Consider the following 18,169-nt stretch of genomic DNA (forward strand, 5'->3'; position numbering starts at 1 on the left):
GTGACTTTTATTAGTGACTTTTGCGTCTGATGTTATCATTCTATGTGGCATGTTGAGGCCTGTTACTATTTTGACGGATGTCTCTTATGTGTCACCTTATGTGTCTCCTCTGCATGACGGTGCTGTAGAAGTCACCACATGACTGAAATGCATTTGAGGCGCTTAATAAACAAAGCATACAGAACGAATCCTAGCCCCAACTTTCTCTCTATTTTACACGACCCTCAGCACCAGGATATGTCGCTCATATGTCCAACATTCTTGCACTGAAAGTCTAATACAGCAACATGCAACACTGAAGGCTGATTTCTGTTTCAACACAGGATGCAAAAGTCACTTGGAAATTGTTATCTGATGCCTTGAGAGTGAGAATGTGCTGATCAATAACAGTTCTGAGGATCAACCCAGTCTAGGTCACACAGGAAGAGAGTGGTCTGTATTATCAGGAACCTTGTTGACCACTGTGGAATGTACTTAAATGGGGAAAAGATTCTGTAAACACTGCACCCAACAGAATTCCTAGATAAAGGCCTGTGAATATTTGGACACATAATCCCCTCTGAAGCACTTTCGGTAAATAATTTATTTTTTCAAAAGCCATCGTAAATTAAAATAAGAAACGGCGACGCAGACCATAAAGGTCAAAGGTGAAGCATTGGAAACCATATAAATGAACAAGAAGAGGATTTCATTGTACCATTTTTTTTTCTTCATCTCTCTCCTTTTCAGCAGCAGGACAGCATTGAAAGAAATAATACACAGCGCGTCATGACCTAAACCATTGAAATAGAATCGTTTTCATCTTCTGGGTGCTGGTGAGTGGGTGTGAGGGCAACAAACTGCAAGGAAACTAAAGGGAGACAGGCAGAGTTTACCCTTCAGGCTCATGAGGTAAGGACACTTAACTCATCGCATGCACCGCCACGGTCAACATGTGTGTCAGCTTTGTGCTTTGGAAACAAACAAAAACAAGAATAAATCATCTTCTTTTGACAAATATAAATATATTTTATGTTTCATATGTACAATAATGACTTGCCATCATCAACAATATTAGTATTTTTGGGGGTGTGGTGGCGCGGGGGGGGAGGGAAAGTATGTCAGTAAACTCTTGCCTATGGATACAAACACTGCAAAGACAGCCGTGATTTGATTGATGCGCTCCCGCAGTCTTGGAACAGGAAAGCGAAATGTTTGACTGAGAAGGCTGGTGGTGTGGCTGAACTCGTGCCATGCCTGCTAGTCCCTCGAGCCGCGAATTTCTGTATCCTCCTCCAGCTCCCAATTAAAATTCTGTCCGGTCATTTGGTAAAACATCATGTTAAAGGGTTTGTAGAACTTGTGCAGCCGCCGTATCACATCCGGCTCAATTTTAGGGTGAGTTCTCCCTTTCGACTTGCCCAGGCACCTCGGGGTGCTGCTGTCCTCCGGCTTCTTCAGACACGGAAACCCTTTCGTCTTGTTGAAGTAAAAGTGTTTGTCTGTAACAATCCGTTTCAGTCCTAAGAAGTCCTGTACTTTGGCCATTTCGCCCGCTGGATCCACGATCAATCGCTCCCCGCTAACAAAGTGCATTTGAGAGAGAGGGAAGTACTGCATCCAGGTCTCCAGGTGGAGCGCGTATATCCCAATCCGCAGCGCGCTCCATGAGGCGTCTATAAGACCAAGCGTTCGATTCTTAAAGGCAAGAACCTCGAAAGTGGGAATCTCTGGTTTCTTGGATAAAGTCTGAGTGTAGTCTGAAATGGCTCTTGTGACAGGGTTCCGCACCACAATAATAAGCTTGATGTCCCTGGCCATGGAGTGGATGCGCTTGGGGGCATGGTTAGTCACAAAGTAGCTGGGTGTCTTCTCCATGGTGATCTGGCCCTCCAGCGTCGACGGCATCAGCTCCCTGCGAACACAAACAGCAGAGAGATTTCAGCTCCAGCACCTCATGCGCGGCAACAAAAACACCAAGGACACTCACAGAGCAAATTTATTAAGCAGAGAATTATTTAAAATTACATGAGAAAATAAGGAATATTATCACTGCACATTATGTCGCAAGAAGAAAAACACAGCTAATTGCATCCATGGAGCAATACGCGGGAGATAAAAGAAGGAAGATGAAACGGCAGGCAAGCGAGTATTCTCATTGCTTAATTGACTCCATCTGTGTTACTCCAGGAGCTGTTTTGGAACTTTAATAATGAGTTCGCCGCATATCATTAATACCGGGTGCCTGGGGTATTGTTTTGTCATACACTTATTATGCATGCATGGCTCACAGTCTCGGGTTTGGTTTTGACTTTACATGGCTGTCATGAGAGCGGGTCGGCGGACGCTGAGGAACGCTGGCTGGTCATTGAATTTGAACTCCACTGGCACCACTTTCTCCTGGATGTTATGTGTTGCTGTATCCTGTCAAAAGCGACAGCGCAGCTTGCGTCATTCATATATACATCATTTATCATTCCTGTTTATGTCAATGTAATTTGACTATTTAGGAAGGTGCTCTCCAAATTCCAAAATGAGGAGTCGCCGTGTTGAATATTTTTAGTTAATCAGGTGATGTCTGACCAACATGTGTTGCGTCATGTGACTTGTCATGCGCTTGGGGTTGTTGTGAATAAATAATTATTGTGTTTCATGCTCAACACATAGTCGGTTTGTACAGTCATCACTTTTAACTGAAATGGCAAAAAAAACCAATAACATTAATAAAAAATGAATAAAGTTTAACGAAGAAATATTAAAGTTTAAAATATAAATGCAAATAAAAAAAAAAACGTGATGGGGCTTCTGGGTTGAAACATCACATTGTGTTTGCCTTGGTGTCGCTATTTGCAACACCGGACAAAATAAAATAAACGGACGAGTAAAATGTATTCAAGAAATATTTGACAAGAAGAAGAAGAACAGGAAAAATGTTAAAATGTGTTACAATTGCGAATCATTTCGTATTCTTCAAGCATGCCCTCCTTGAGAACTGGGACTTAAGGAAGGGTGTTGAAATTGGCCGCCATTCGTCGGCGCTAAGAGCAGCTGCTGGAATCATCCCACTCACTTCAAGGATTGATTCTTCAGTGCCGTTACACAGCTTCATATAAACCTCATTCGAAGGCAACAAAACAAGTCAGAGCCTCTCACATGTAGGCTGCTGGTTGTGTTATGGAGGCTCAAATAGAGATATCATGTCACAAAAATGCGTGAGCTGATCCATTAAATTGGGTTTTGGTGTGGATGAGGTGACAATGACATTTTCAATTAACAGAGACGTTGATAAAACTAAACTAACTACCATCGTGGCGGAATTTGTTTCAAACTAATCTGCACACAGTTTGGCAAGCTGGCAGCACAAAGGCGAGTGAATCACGTGCAGGAAAGTCTACTGTTTCTATTTCAGCATCAATAATAAAGCGTAACAGTGGCCTCCGGCAAATCCTTATCAATGTTTACACTAATGCTCATTGCAGTCCGTGCTGTTCCCTTTGTTTGTAGGCTACGTGATTCACTGCTAAATCGGTACATTAAATCCTCAGCAAGACACGCTATTTATCCCAGAGCCACCGATACGAGCTCTGAAGCTAAGGAACGAAACACATCCTGACTGCGTTATGCTCACTTCAATGACGTTTCCCTGTGAAAAATGAATGTATAAAAAGCCAGAGAATGCTTGAATTCTTCAGAAGCCAGTTCCTGATGAAATATTTGTATCCATGTTTTGTAGTTTTTCTCATTGTGCCTCATCCTCCACAATAGTTGCAACAATAGTCACATCAATCATTTACATGTTGGACATATTCGAAATGAACTGTTCTCCAGCAAGGAATCCAATTTACCCTGCAAAACATAAGAGCCGTTCTACACGTATCGACCACCCTCTCGCACACACGCGCGCGTGCGCACGGACGCCAGGCTGAAAATCTCACAAGTGGCCTGGTAATTGCATCTCAGTAACAGTATTGCCTTCCTGATGGGTAATTTCCCTCTGGATTATGTTTGCCTCTTGACAGTATAGAACTGTGGTTACTTCAGAGCCTGTAATGGGATATTAAACATATCTAGAGATAGAATGGTGACCAAAAAGGGTATTAGTTTCCATTACAGCCCATCACTTTCTGCACTAATGAATGGTTAAAGATTTTTCTAACCTTTCAAGGACTTCACCTCCAAGTAACTCAACTTCAAAGTGGAGTCCGAGGGGGCATCAACGCCTCGTGCGGTGGTCATAAAAAAGGAAGAAGCTCAAATACGCTACGACGAATCACCTTGAAACAACCGATTTCCTACGCCACTGACACCAGGTGCTGAATCTTTCAGGTAATACGCTGCGAATGTTTCGGAGCATGACCAATAGCTCAAGGTTGGAAAGCGATATATTGTCCTTAACACTTACCACAATGTATTTAATTATACAGCAATGCAAGTGGTTATTTCAACCGAGCTCTGTTCCCAATAAGAATCAGTCATGGATCATGAACGCATGCCAGGCGGGGACGGATATCGAAACGCAGATAAACAAGCTAATTTCTCCGCGCATGGTAAATGACTCCTCTGGCCTTGCAGTGTAGCGGAACTGGAGTAAACAAGAGCAAACAGTTCACTCTCGCTTCCTTTGCTCTGCATCAGCTGCTGAGCTCCACGCAGGTCATTCAGGTGGGTAGGTAAATAAAATCCATATCACTAAAGAGGCCCTGCTTACCATCTGCTGTTTACTGCCTCCGACTGCCGATGTCGCACGCTTAATTTCTCCCAGTTCAAATACTTGTCCAAGGCTTTATTTAAATACCAGAGAGGAGTGTGGAGAAATGTGTTTTGCAGCGGCAGCAGCAAGTAACTTTCCTTGATCCTTGAACTGTGTTGCAGGTAAAATTGTTTGTCTGTAGATACGGATTATGCAAATGAGTCGACGAGGAGAGGAACTTGAGTTGCAAACACGGATGTCTTCCTAAAAATAGGACGGGGATGAGCATGAAAGTAAGGAGTCATTGCTTCAGAGCTCCACATCGCAAAAGGAATGATCTTTCTGAAACAAAAAAATAAGAAAGAACCTCAACCTTATTAAGAATTTTAAATTAGTAAGACTTAACTCAGAGCATTAATTGATCTCCGACACAAAGACAAGAAGTGGTGGCGAAAGGGAGTTGGAGACGGCCAGGTTTTCAACGCTCCAAACGCTTAGAGTCAAAGTACTGGAGGTCATAATCAGATGGTAACACAGGCAACATATAGAATGTTAGACAAGGAAGTACCGGAGAAAAGAAGTGGAGTGACCATGGATATTCATGTACACTACTAAGACAAAGAAGTACAGAGCGAAATGTATATGGCTCGGATGTGGGATGGATGTAGTCCGTGCTCTGGTCTACATGCCGTTTTACAAAGGGGCCACACCTGGAATGGATCCCAGGGTACTTCCGGATCCAGAACTGGCCCGAAATATGACAGTCGGACTCTGCGTCAGACGTCCGTCTGCCAGATCCGTTCTGGGGCTGGTGCCCACAGACAGACATATATATATATATATATATATATATATATATATATATATTAATATATTTTTTTAATATAATTGTTTTTAATCTTGGGCAGACATATTCATCTTAAAATTTCAACTTGGATATTTAAGGTACTTGAAAAGGCAAAGTGAACTTGGTAGCCATTTAATGCGTCAGTCTTCAGCAACTGCAGAGGAGTTTCTTTGCAAGTCTTTTGAGGTGTTTGAATTTAAAATGTAAGGGTCCACTCTGACATGGGAAGGTCTCAATAATGTTTGCTCAACTGCCAGAACTCTAATCCAACTACATACTCTTGAGTCACGCAGCATTGAAGCCGCATTTTCTGTTGCTTCCCTTTCTTTTCGCTAAAGCAGATACTGCACCCTGTTCTCAATTGATTTATTATTCAAACTTTATCACATTTTCCAACACAGGAAGTAGTCCTCATTACTTCCTCAAAGTGATGTGCGACACACCACGACGCCAAGGAGCTCCCTGTCAAGCAAGAATCCAGGAAATATTCTCGGATATGATGAAGTGCGGAAGCGTGCTTATTAGCATTTCCATTTTTTCAACTCTCCCCATAGAGTTGGCTAAATAAAAGCATAGGGAATAAAAGCTCCTCTGTCGTATTAGAGCGTTGCTGCAGCGTATAATTCCACACAGTGTCGTCCATGTCATGTCAAACACGATCAAAGTTGACTGGATATAGTCTTGTGACAGCAAGTTTGGTTGACAGGGGTCGAGATCTTTATACCATCAATTGAACCACACAAATTTCGAGGTGCAGAAGGGACATTTATCAGGATTCAGTTCTTTACCGGACAAGCAAAACGAAAGTTTGTCGCAATCAACAAATAAGTAGAAAACAATGATTCCATGTACGTGTTTGTTTCCAGCAGGCGCGGGCGGCCATTCATCAATAACAGTCAGCCAGGACATTTAAAGTGAGATATTGTGCGGCCAATTTGTGGTGAATAATGCCATGAGTGGCACGTTCGCGTCCAGCCACACAAAGAACAATTATATTGGGTTGAATGAGGAAAAAAAAAAAAAAGTTATGAATCATGTTTCAGTGCGTGTTGGAGCCCACAGGCCTGTATTGTTGAGAAGAGGGAGGTGTGTTGTGACAAGTGCACACTTCAGCATCGGCGGTCGGGGAGGGGGGTGGAGGCGAGGAGAATGCTGCTATTTCAGTGACAAATCCACGATTATCACATTCATATTGATCCGTGTTATATTTGGTGTGTGAAATGAAAATTTGTGATGCGCTTCCTTCTAAGCCGAGGTAAAAATATAATCCCCCGGGCGACCCATTGTTATGTAATCCTTTCGGACAACATGTCAGGGGAGCTCCCGAACAATGGAGCGGCATTACTACCCAGTAGCTTTTGTTTTTTTGTTTTGTTTTTTTCAGCTTTCATTTGGAGCACACGCCAATTTAGCTGACTCAAAGTTCCCTCCACCTCAGAGAGACGTCTTGGAAGGATGACCTCACCTTGACTCTCCTCATTCGCACCTTCTCCTCTCCACATCCTCTCCAATTAACAGACTTTATTCCCCTTCACTCATTGATTCCCACCACAGGCTCTCCTTGTTGTTAGATTCTCATTATCCTTCAGGTGGAATCATTTGTTTAGCTGCTTCATTACATTTGACAGGCCGAACCCCGTGTCTCTGCGCAACATAACTTAAAAAAACAGTGGATGGACTTCGACAGGTTTCTCAGGTGGTGTTGATAATGGGACGCATAGAATCCAGCTGCTAGGAGTCAAAGGAAATGCTCCGACACCTCCGGATCATCTTAGTATTCTACCGTCAGGTCAGAGCGGAGCAGTCATGGAAAACCAATTCTGTGAATCACTGATGGCACTATTACTCCTGAGGTCCAACCGTGGATTATTCTTTGAACATGAAATCCGGAGTAAAATACAGTGAGAATTGCACGTGGACAGGCTCCGAAAAGTGGCTCTGAATGCAAGCTGGTTTTTATATTCAAGATATTGGAAGTGTTATTTGGAAATAGGATGAGTCCATTTCCAGGAATTAAAAAAAGTGAATGCATCGGAAAATATATATATAATAATATTTACATGAAAGCAAAAACATTTTGAGAAAAAAAAAAATCCAGAAAACTTTAAGAGTTTAACCATTACTTTAGGGGTTATGCCAAAAAATAATAAACAATAATAAAATAACAACAACAAAAAAGTTGTGTGAAAAATGTGAATTTCCGACATGTTTTCAGGTTTTTGGGTCCAGCAAAACTTGAAATTATCATTCCATAAATTCAAGGGTGTGAAACTAAAGTCACTGCAACTTGGATTATTCTTTGAACATGAAATCCGGAGTAAAATACAGTGAGAATTGCACGTGGACAGGCTCCGAAAAGTGGCTCTGAATGCAAGCTGGTTTTTATATTCAAGATATTGGAAGTGTTATTTGGAAATAGGATGAGTCCATTTCCAGGAATTAAAAAAAGTGAATGCATCGGAAAATATATATATAATAATATTTACATGAAAGCAAAAACATTTTGAGAAAAAAAAAAATCCAGAAAACTTTAAGGGTTTAACCATTACTTAAGGGGTTATGCCAAAAAATAATAAACAATAATAAAATAACAACAACAAAAAAGTTGTGTGAAAAATGTGAATTTCCGACATGTTTTCAGGTTTTTGGGTCCAGCAAAACTTGAAATTATCATTCCATAAATTCAAGGGTGTGAAACTAAAGTCACTGCAACTTGGATTATTCTTTGAACATGAAATCCGGAGTAAAATACAGTGAGAATTGCACGTGGACAGGCTCCGAAAAGTGGCTCTGAATGCAAGCTGGTTTTTATATTCAAGATATTGGAAGTGTTATTTGGAAATAGGATGAGTCAATTTCCAGGAATTAAAAAAAAGTGAATGTATCGGGAAAAAAAAATATATTTACATCAAAACAAAAACATTTTGTGAAAAAAAAATCCAAAAAATTGATAGTCCCCATTACCTTGAGGGTTATGCCAAATAATAATAAACAAAAATAAATAACAAAAAAGTGGTGTGAAAAATGTTTCGGGTCAAGCCAAACTTAAAATTATCATTTTATAAATTCAAGGATGTGAAACTTAAGTCAGTGCAATCGTGAAAAAGCTTCTAGACAAATGGAAATTGACGGATGAGAAACTCCCTTGTGCAAAGCAGCAGGAACAATAGCAGAGATGAAATCCAAATAGGACAAAATCTCTCTTAAAAACTGGTCCTGATCAAACTCATCCTCTCAGTTTGACACCTAAAAAAAATGGTCCTGCTTCCAAGGCTGATTCTCCTCCCTGAACATAACCCATCAAAGCGCTGACTTCCGAAGCTGAAATCCCATCTGGATCTAAGCAACATGAAAACTGGGTCTGGAATGAGAAAAGATGTTTGAGGGAATAAAAAAAAAAAAAATAATATATATATATATATATATATATATATATAAAAGCTCCAACCGTTGTCAATATGAGTCAAAAGAGTGAACGAGGAACTGATTTTTGTTTGTGTTGAGCTTCAGTAGAGTCCAGTGAGACAATGATAACAGCCGCGTCCAACAGTTGAAAGGTGCTTTTAAGTCTCCACCAGTGCTGTTTGTTTCTCTCTCTCTTTCTCACTTTTTAACTCCCAAATCTGAAAATAAATTCTGAACCAACCTGAAAACACGAATAACAATCTCACATAATGGCTACTTACTGCTTACTACGACTTTATCAATTTAGTAATTATCTTTCATGGTTGTCCTTATATATTACTTAGTACTCTGTCCACCTATAGTGTCCATATTGACATGATATGATCGTTCATAGCCTCAGTGAGTCGCAATCTCACTTCTCAAACTGAGTAAAATGTAAGGACATATTCAAGTATAAAAAAGATCAACGCAGCATTGGTGACAACTTCAGACACAAACTGCGTTTGAGGTGGAATTGTGGATATTTGGTCGTCGTAAACATCTTCATGAGTGATGAAAAAATGGAGTGACACAACGTTACAAGTTGTGCTCCAGTTCTATGGTCCCAAAATAAGAAGAAAGAAAGCAGACTTCTTTTTTTGTAAGTGTATTTTATCATTAATTCTGGCTGTATTAATAATACAACTTGACATAACTTCAGGACTGTGTCGCTCGTAGATGGAGTCAGTCATAGTTTCCACCGACTGTTTGAAATCGATGACATCATAGCGCTGTCTTCCACGACGAACGACAATAGTGCGGATTGGAAATATTATCGCTTCTATTATATTGAGATGCAAATGCTCATCTAACAGAGATTCCCGTCAAGATGCCAACGATTGGGAGCAAAATTCTCTTTCAAAACCAAAATTGAGAACTTGAATGTAAGTGATACATTTGTGTCACTTCTTCTTCACTTGCAGCAATAGCCCGACATTGCCACGTACAGGCGGGGCATGTTTACTACGTGGTTATTACATGGTATATAAAAGGATGAAAGGGAAAAAAATACAAGTTCATTTTAGTCTAGACATGAACAAGAGAAATTACAGCCAAATCCTTTAGCGTCCTCAGAAGTCCACGCAACGTAAAGAAGCAGTGTCGAGATACACACAATGCAATACATGGCTGTAATTGGCTGTCACACCTGAGTCCATCAAGGGCGAAAATTTACATCCAGTATGTGTCGCAGATCCAGTTCAGCAAAGCAGAACCAATTATCGTGACAGTGACCATGATAGATTTACTTCCTAAAGCGTCTCAAACATCCCATCATTAAAGCGTACTGCTAGCTAAAAAAGTAGCCCACTGGATGTTTAATCTAGCCGTAATTGACTGTAGATAGTTAGACAGCGGGACAAGAAGGAAGGGTGTTACACAAACACGTCGGTGCAAAGAGCGCCACTGTTTTCCATCTGAGAAAGGCCATATGGCCGTAAACACCATCAGCAGCGAATAGAATGAAAATGCTCATTAAAGATGCCAAATTAAACACCAGCTGGATCTAATTTCATTGTCAGCCGCCGCAAAGCAAAATAATTTATCCCATTCTCCATATAATGTTACAGATATTTAATGTGCAGCAGGAGGAAGGTCGCCGGAACATTTCCCAGGATATTACCAAACACTTTTTTTCCCCGCCATTTCTTTCAATTCATTTTGGAGCCGGAGGTCAGTGTGACACCTTCACAGGAGGCGGCTGCACAAACTTCTTTCTTCCGATATTCCGTGTGCTCTGCTTGATTCAGCAGTTTTTTTTTGCCCTTTGAGTGGAATTTAGAGTAACTCACAGTCCACCAGGAAGAGAAGGAAATGGACTGCCATTTGGACTTTTTTTTAAGTACCAAAATTTGCTATTTATCCTCCATTTAGCGCCCAATAATGGTTCTGTTGTGGCAAATGATCATGTGGTTACATGGAGGCTGTTTTCCAAACATATGGTCAGGGTGTTTAAGGATAAAAATAAATTGACTTTGTGCTCAAAAAACAAAAAAAAAAAAAGACAAAGAGTCATGATTATGTTTCTCAAAAGTGGAGAACAGAGCTTGTGTCAAAACACTTCAACATTGCAGTCTCTGGTAAACATCCATAAACGGGCACAATATCCCAAAACACTAAATGAATAATGCAGGGAGACTTGTGAATAATGCAGGAAGCGTTTGGGGTTTTATTAATGTAAATGGTAGCCGGGCATTCCGGTTGAATCACTGTCATGTGAGTCTCTGTCTGTGCGTGACACACACTTGCATCATTTAGAGCATTAAGGAGTCATTACAACCTACTGTGCATTTGACGCACAACTGATGCTTTACAGAACGTTGCGGAAAAGTGCCAAACGTATGAGATTGTACAGTCGCTTTGGTTAAGCTGTCGAAGCAGAAACCAGCCAGAACATTACGACAAGCTGCACTGTTTTGTGGATGCACAAGTTCAAAAGGAAAACCAGTCACGTACCTCAATTTTGGCAACAAAACACACATGGTGTGTCGACCCGCTCTCTTCACATGAGTAGCCACTAGCGATGGCTCGATGAGGTTTCATCAAACTGTGTCTTAAATTTTGGATCTGGATATGGACGGATTCATTTCTTCCGTATTTCTGTTCGTTTTCGCAAAGTTTACGATACGAACCAAACGGAGCAGTACCACCGGAAACAGTGGGGGGCAGTGTTGCTCTCTAATGAGACACAAAGAAGTCATAACAATGGCGGAAATTCTCTGTTTGTACTATGTTTAACAGCCTCACTGAGCCCCGCCTCCAACAATGCTGCCTCCGTTTCCTCGAGCAATATTTTTTCCACAGTTGCTATGTTTGTTTTGGAGTTTAGCGTTGTCATAAATTCTTGACTGTGGGCTGCTCCCCCTGGTGGACAGCAATACCAATGCACAAAGAATTTGAACTATCATATGAGCTGGTATATATTGAGCGTAGCCTTTAGGAGTGCTCCCTTTGACTTTACCCTCATCTAAAGCGCTGTCTTTCTGTTTACGTGATGTGCTGTCTAAGGTGACATGACGATGCGAATTTGTCAACTACACGTCATGTAACACAGAAAGTTAACTCGGGGAGGCTGAAGTCCACTTGAAAATAACACATATTTTGCACACTAGGTGCGAGAATGTGTTGTACGAATAACACTTTCAAAGTTAGTTGAGGAGCAGCTGCACCGCAAACATTTATTGAATCTTAATATACTTGTATACACTTGTATATTTTTCATATTGTTTACTCTTCTTTTTACCTTTCCTTAAACCACCAAGTCATTTCAAATGTCAATCATGGCATATGCCACGGGCTGAATTCATTTCAGATCATCTGGGCCGAGCGGACTCTCCTCACTTCTCGCAATAAAATATTGATGCCTGCTGTAGGAGTGGAAGAGTAAATGGAAATGACTTCTCAGCTGAGTCTAAAATTGTTGACTCTAGCAAAACGAAACATCAGACTGACTTTTTTAAAAAAGAGATCTACAACTGTGTTTGCTCCTTTTTACGCAGGGGGGTGTAGCAACATCAGATATTATTAAAAATGAATGGACAATTTAGTTTATTCCTGCGTGAATAATTGCAACCTTCTTTCTCGCTTTGAACATGTATTATTAAATGTTTGCCTTATAGCGCAACAATAGCTTCGGAAAAGAGCAAATATAGCGACTGTGTTTAACACAAGTTGATGTTGGTGTATTGGGTTCTGGGTTACGAGTTAGGGAACGATAGCTCAGGAGTTTGGTTGGAGAAGCTAAAGAGCAGGAGAAGAAATGCGCTTGCTCTGCGAGCTAAGCTCGAGAGCAAAGCTCTGTATTTTCCGACCATTATCCATCCCTATCCTTAATAACAGTCATGCACTCCGGATTATGGTTATAGGGGCACCATCATTAGAGTGTGAATGTATGTTCCCATCTGAATGTTCCCAGTCTCTCGGGATTGAATGAGTGGCCCAGGCCAGGGGCGGGTAACTCATTTTCTCAAGCGGCCATGTTTGAAATGAATATTACAAAATGGAAATAAAGACTGATCAGATGTCTAGTTTCAATAAGAGGGCAAAAATATAACTGTTCTAGGGTGGGCTTCCTCTTGCAACTCTAGTTTCTTCCCTCTATTAAGACACTCAATTGTCCACTCGATAGTATCCAATCTTCAGAACAAAATTCAAAGCAATGTTGAACATCGAACTTCATATTTTACGTGGATCTGAAAGGCTCAAGATCGGAGCAGTCGAAATGCCTCTGTCCTTGTTCAAGACAAGTAAGTATCGCGGTTATTGCCCGCAGAATTTGAGAAGCACACTCTTGTTTACAAGCATGTCTCGTCTTCTGGAGATGAATGGCTCTTCGATGGCACTGTTGCCATCACGATCTAAGGCTGAGCAAAATAAAAACCCAGCCGCTTCAATCTGGGATCACACTGAAAGAAGAGCGTTTGAAATGTGCATCTGAAAATGATTGATTTTTGCACATAGGATTAATCCTTTTAGATCATTAACACAATGGCCCTTTCATCTCCAGTCCCATCTTTGTCCTCCATTATCGAAGGTAATTACATTATGAGCAATGACGGACTAATAAGAGGATGGAATTGTAATTGACTGATAAGTCTTCTTTATTTCTAAGGCATCGGAAGCTTAATCAGCCGCACGACTTGTGTTTGACCCTTTTTTTTTTTTGAAACGGAGCTGTCTTTCCATGTGCAAATGCCTGTGTTTCATTATAGAGAGTGTGGCTTTCGCCTCAGATTCAAGCCTGTGTTATTAATATAGTCAGTGGCCACAGTGGCGCTCCGTTTGAGGAGCGATCAATAGCGGGCGACTACAGGCCAACACGGGGTCAGAGGTACGTAAGTAGTGGTGTCAATGATGGGAACTTGTTTAAAGAGAATTACCTGGAAAGAAAAAAAAAATCTATATTTGAGTCAAAACACATTAAACATGTGGTGGGTTTTTCTGAAAGTGCAGAGCTCGGCAGTTTTCTACCCCCCCTCTGATCTGCTACAACTGGGTTGAACACCAGTTTGTTGGACTGGTGGAGATGTTTTATCAGTTCAAAAACGTGAAATCTCAATCATAATATGTCGACATTGATGACATTCTCACTGCACTGGTCTTTCAACCTAAACCAAGCTCTTGTACTTCCAATGGGGTTTCTGTTACTGCCCCATCTAAGCTCTACTCCGAGTCTCTGACCAATAACAAAGAGCAGGAATCCTCTGTGAGGTCCGTGGTGCTGTACTAAATTACTATTGAAATTAAGAGAACTATAGTCATTTGAAGCTCATGTAGTCCATATAAAATTACTTGGCGTGCCAGATTTGGCCCCGGGCCTTGACTTGGACTCAAGCTTTCAAACAAAGAGAGACCGAGGCTGAAAGCAGGCATTCTCTCAGGTGGCTCATTGAAGCAAATGACGTGGAGCTGAAGCTCATGCTGGCTACATTCCACAGAAGATGACTCTTCAATGAAGGACCCAAGCAGAGTGCAGGAGTTCACAACATTGTTACTACTTAAACTACTTAAATGTGACGTTGAAATCGTGTCTGAGCTGCTCTTATTTTGAGCAGAAGTCGCCAATGAAAAGAGGACAAGTTTACTCATATGTGTTGCTCTGTGTAATATATTTGGTTAATATGATGTAAAAAACTGATAAATTTAAAAAATCTGAAGTGAGTTAGTGATTTATAAATGTGTCCTACCAGAGACCATGTGCATTCATGTTAAAGATTGGTTTGAAAAAAAAAAAAGTTTGGGAGAAGCTCAACTTTCCGCTGGTTTGTGATGGAACACCTCATTGAAAGAATACACATAGAAAACATTACGCTGCTATTTCAATGTGGCATTTGAGTGTGTTGCTAATGGCTTCGGCAGTTTATGAGCTATGTGAGATTTATGATGTTTTGCTTTACATCTGCTGAGTGTATGTGCTGACGTCGGGCCATATGGATTCAAAATAGGCCGAAACGGAAGCCGAGGCAGAACGCCAGCGAAGCGCTCACAATCCATGTTAGCATCAATTTGCCATTCGTTTTCCTGATCTTTTAAACAGATAATATATTCCAGCAAGACACTGACAGCCGTTTTAATGCGGCCGACACGCCAGGTATCAACATGGCTTCAAGCTGCTACGACAAATCATGGGGTTATTATGTTCGCGGTACAGTTATGATGAGGTTTTTATTCAGAGGGAATTAATCTGCGCTGCTGTTTAAGAGCCATGGATCATTCCGTGTCCCTGTGATCTGAACGTGTGGTTGGCTTGGAAAAAGGGCAGAGGCAGCCTGTTTGTTCGCTAACATCTGGATGGGAGGAAATCGGATGCTCAAAACGTTCTAATCATGCAGACAAGGCCTAAGCTGCTCCATTACGGGCTAAGCTGACCTATCAGTAGGGCTTTTGCTAATCCAAATTGTGCTTTGCCTGGCAGAGATTGCTCAATTCAGACAGTCTACTGAGAGTAAGAGGGTGGGGAAGCCATGATAATTTATGTGCCATACGAACCGCTATCGTTTACGAGATTTACATCTCTCGCTCTCGTACAGAAAGGCTGAGCTTATTTCCATGGCGGATTTATTTGTTGACTATATAACTGTCGGTTAGGACCAGCTCCAAGTGCCTTAAGCGTGTTGCTGCGACACGAACGCACACAGTTCGTGGCATTAACAGATTTATTTACTGACTGTATTTTATGGGATAAATGAAGTATATGACTATGTATTAACCCATTTAGTCAATGTCATCCAAAAATATGCACCTAGCTCCATCTACTTGGACGTGTAAGTGAACGTTTGAAAAAGAAAAATTCCAGCGTTAAAAATGTCTACATGTTATAACCCGGACTGAAGTTCTATCGAATCCCGCAGGTGGCAACACATCCTCACTCCCATGTCGTAATATATTGATTTTGATTTTGGGAAAGTGGACATTTGCGTCCCATGCTGACCCTGAAGGCAGCGGTCTGCATTGCATGTCGACGCATTTGGTTTTCCTAGCCTTACGCGGCACATCCTGGTGCTGTGGGCAGCACGTCGTGGAAAAACAAAAGCCGGTGGTTGGGCTTAGGAAGGGCCTGAGAGTGGGCTCCTTACATGTAAAAATGTGTCAGTTAAAGCCCCTCAAACAGGCCTGTGTTGTAGTGACGGCACTGTCAGTAAGGAGGAGAGCTATCTAAGGGTTCATATATAGCAACTGAATGTTATTCCTCCAGAGGAAAACTTTTTGTACTCCATGTGTCAAAATGAAAACGTCCACTTTCCCAATGTTACGCCATGGCAATGAGAATAAGGGGAATCCCAATGTGATCACTGATGCCTTGCATTGAAGATTTTTCCCTCCAGATCTTGGGTCCAGTCTAGTGAACAGATCCACTGCAGAGTTGCCAACTTTTCTGCATGGAAAGTCAGGTTTGGCGATCTTAGATGGTGCTGAGTGACGTCACCGACCGATGACAGCAGGACAGGTCCTCAAAAACAGTCGCTATTTGAGAGCAAGGGAACGCGACTTGGGGAGAGACTGCGACTATCGAAGCAATCCTATTTTGTTTGTTTGAAATGAGTTTTGATTTTAACATTGCTCATTTAAATCTGTACTTGTTTGCTAAATCGAATAAAAGTGGAGAGTTTTTATTATTATTATTATTATTTATTTACGTTTGGCCCAGCTATGTACATTTTTTTTATCGACTCATTTAAAAAATGTTAAGCAATAAACACACACTGAAGACTCCTGGGAACTTATGAACGAATTATGTGTTCTCTGTTTTTATCTTGGACCAATTTTAATGGGACCTCCGCAGAGCACCATTCCCATGTCGAAAGATAAAAAAAAATAAAAAAAATCAGCATAATGTGAATGTTTTTGTAAGGTTCTAGATTACCTGCCCGGCTGCTCTCACGCAGACACCCGAGCGGAGTTTTGAGCTGTTTCATTTTTTAATCTGGTTCATCTCCAGCTAATATCACAGTTGGCTCAACAGACACACTGTTCCCCAGCTTGACATGACACAAGGGAAATTAATTTGCTGCAGACATATAATGGCTGGTTATTTAATCACCGTGAGATTTAATCCAACACCTCAATCGCTGTGGGATTTCTCCCCTCCTGGAGTTTCATACCTGCACAAGTGTGGAAGGATTATCCTCAGATAGAGTGGGTTCATGGTGCTGTCAGAGACTAAACAACAACTTAAATTCCTCCATTGATAGATGAAGCACTTGAGTTTTTGTATGTATTTCACGATTCATCTCCAAACAGGGAACAGTAGTGACTTAGAAGAGACAACTTCTAACCTGTTCCGGATTATTCCTCGGGAGTGTGAAGCTAAATAAACGCATGACTGCACTGCATCACTGGAAAAATGGTCGCACGGCATCTCGGCTGTGAAATGGCTGAACCAAGTCATCGAGCATCAACCTGGTTTTCCAACCTGGAAGATTGCTGGCGATATGAGAAGCTAATCCTTGAATGGATCTCAGTGTGACTCTCCTGCGAGCAGCGTGTTCGAGCACTTCCAGCAGCAAACCGCTGCACACGCCCTTAATCTTCCCAGCAGAGGTAGTTTGACACGGCAAGCGATGAAAGCACATCACAAATGCAGGATAATGTTCTACAGATATACAGATTAACTTGTGTAATCCCAGCTGCCAAAGGGAGAGCTTTAATAGAGACGTGTCGAATGTTTATAGATAGAATAAAACCAGATAATAAACCTTGATCTGCAGAGATGTTTGTTTCGCTGTTGTCGTCGCGACTCTGTTCTATTTTGGGGCGGTCGGAAAGATCAAATTTGATTAAATATGGGGAAGTTAAAAATAATTAATACATTAATAAATAATTTTACATGATGCGGTTTCACTTTTTTTCTGCTGCAGCGCTGCCACACTCTCTAACACCCATATAAATGAGTCAGCAATCCTACTTTTGACGCCACAAATGAGTCTCAGTTTTATATATATTACATTCACATTTCCTTTCTATTTTTGAATTTCTATCTTGAATGCTAGCCAGCGGTAGAATGGTTCATTGTAAACCTGTCAAACCTGCAGGAAGGCAAACAACAACGTGGTGAATAATCCAAAGGCAAAAATCCCATCAACATATGGCACCATCATGACTCCATTAATTCACTTTTCACCTCTAATCCTAACCAGTTGAGACGGCATATCATAAGTCTTGTGGTATTGTCTGATACATTATTTACAATGCCATGCATTCATAGATATCAA

The 18,169-nt window shown here is 41.2% G+C and overlaps 1 protein-coding gene across 1 annotated transcript in view; it reads right to left on the minus strand.

Annotated features, from left to right (window-relative positions):
- Window positions 1-259: 259 nt before the first annotated feature.
- The window catches only part of hs3st4 (heparan sulfate (glucosamine) 3-O-sulfotransferase 4), a 92,859-nt gene continuing 74,949 nt past the window's right edge, over window positions 260-18,169 (minus strand). Inside the window, exon 2 of the mRNA XM_053850664.1 lies at window positions 260-1,894. Coding sequence (XP_053706639.1) covers window positions 1,240-1,894 — 655 coding nt within the window. The 3' untranslated portion in view covers window positions 260-1,239. The remainder of the gene's footprint in view (window positions 1,895-18,169) is intronic.

The sequence above is a fragment of the Synchiropus splendidus genome, chromosome 19 (genome assembly GCF_027744825.2).
Source record: "Synchiropus splendidus isolate RoL2022-P1 chromosome 19, RoL_Sspl_1.0, whole genome shotgun sequence".
Taxonomy (NCBI): Eukaryota; Metazoa; Chordata; class Actinopteri; order Syngnathiformes; family Callionymidae; genus Synchiropus; species Synchiropus splendidus.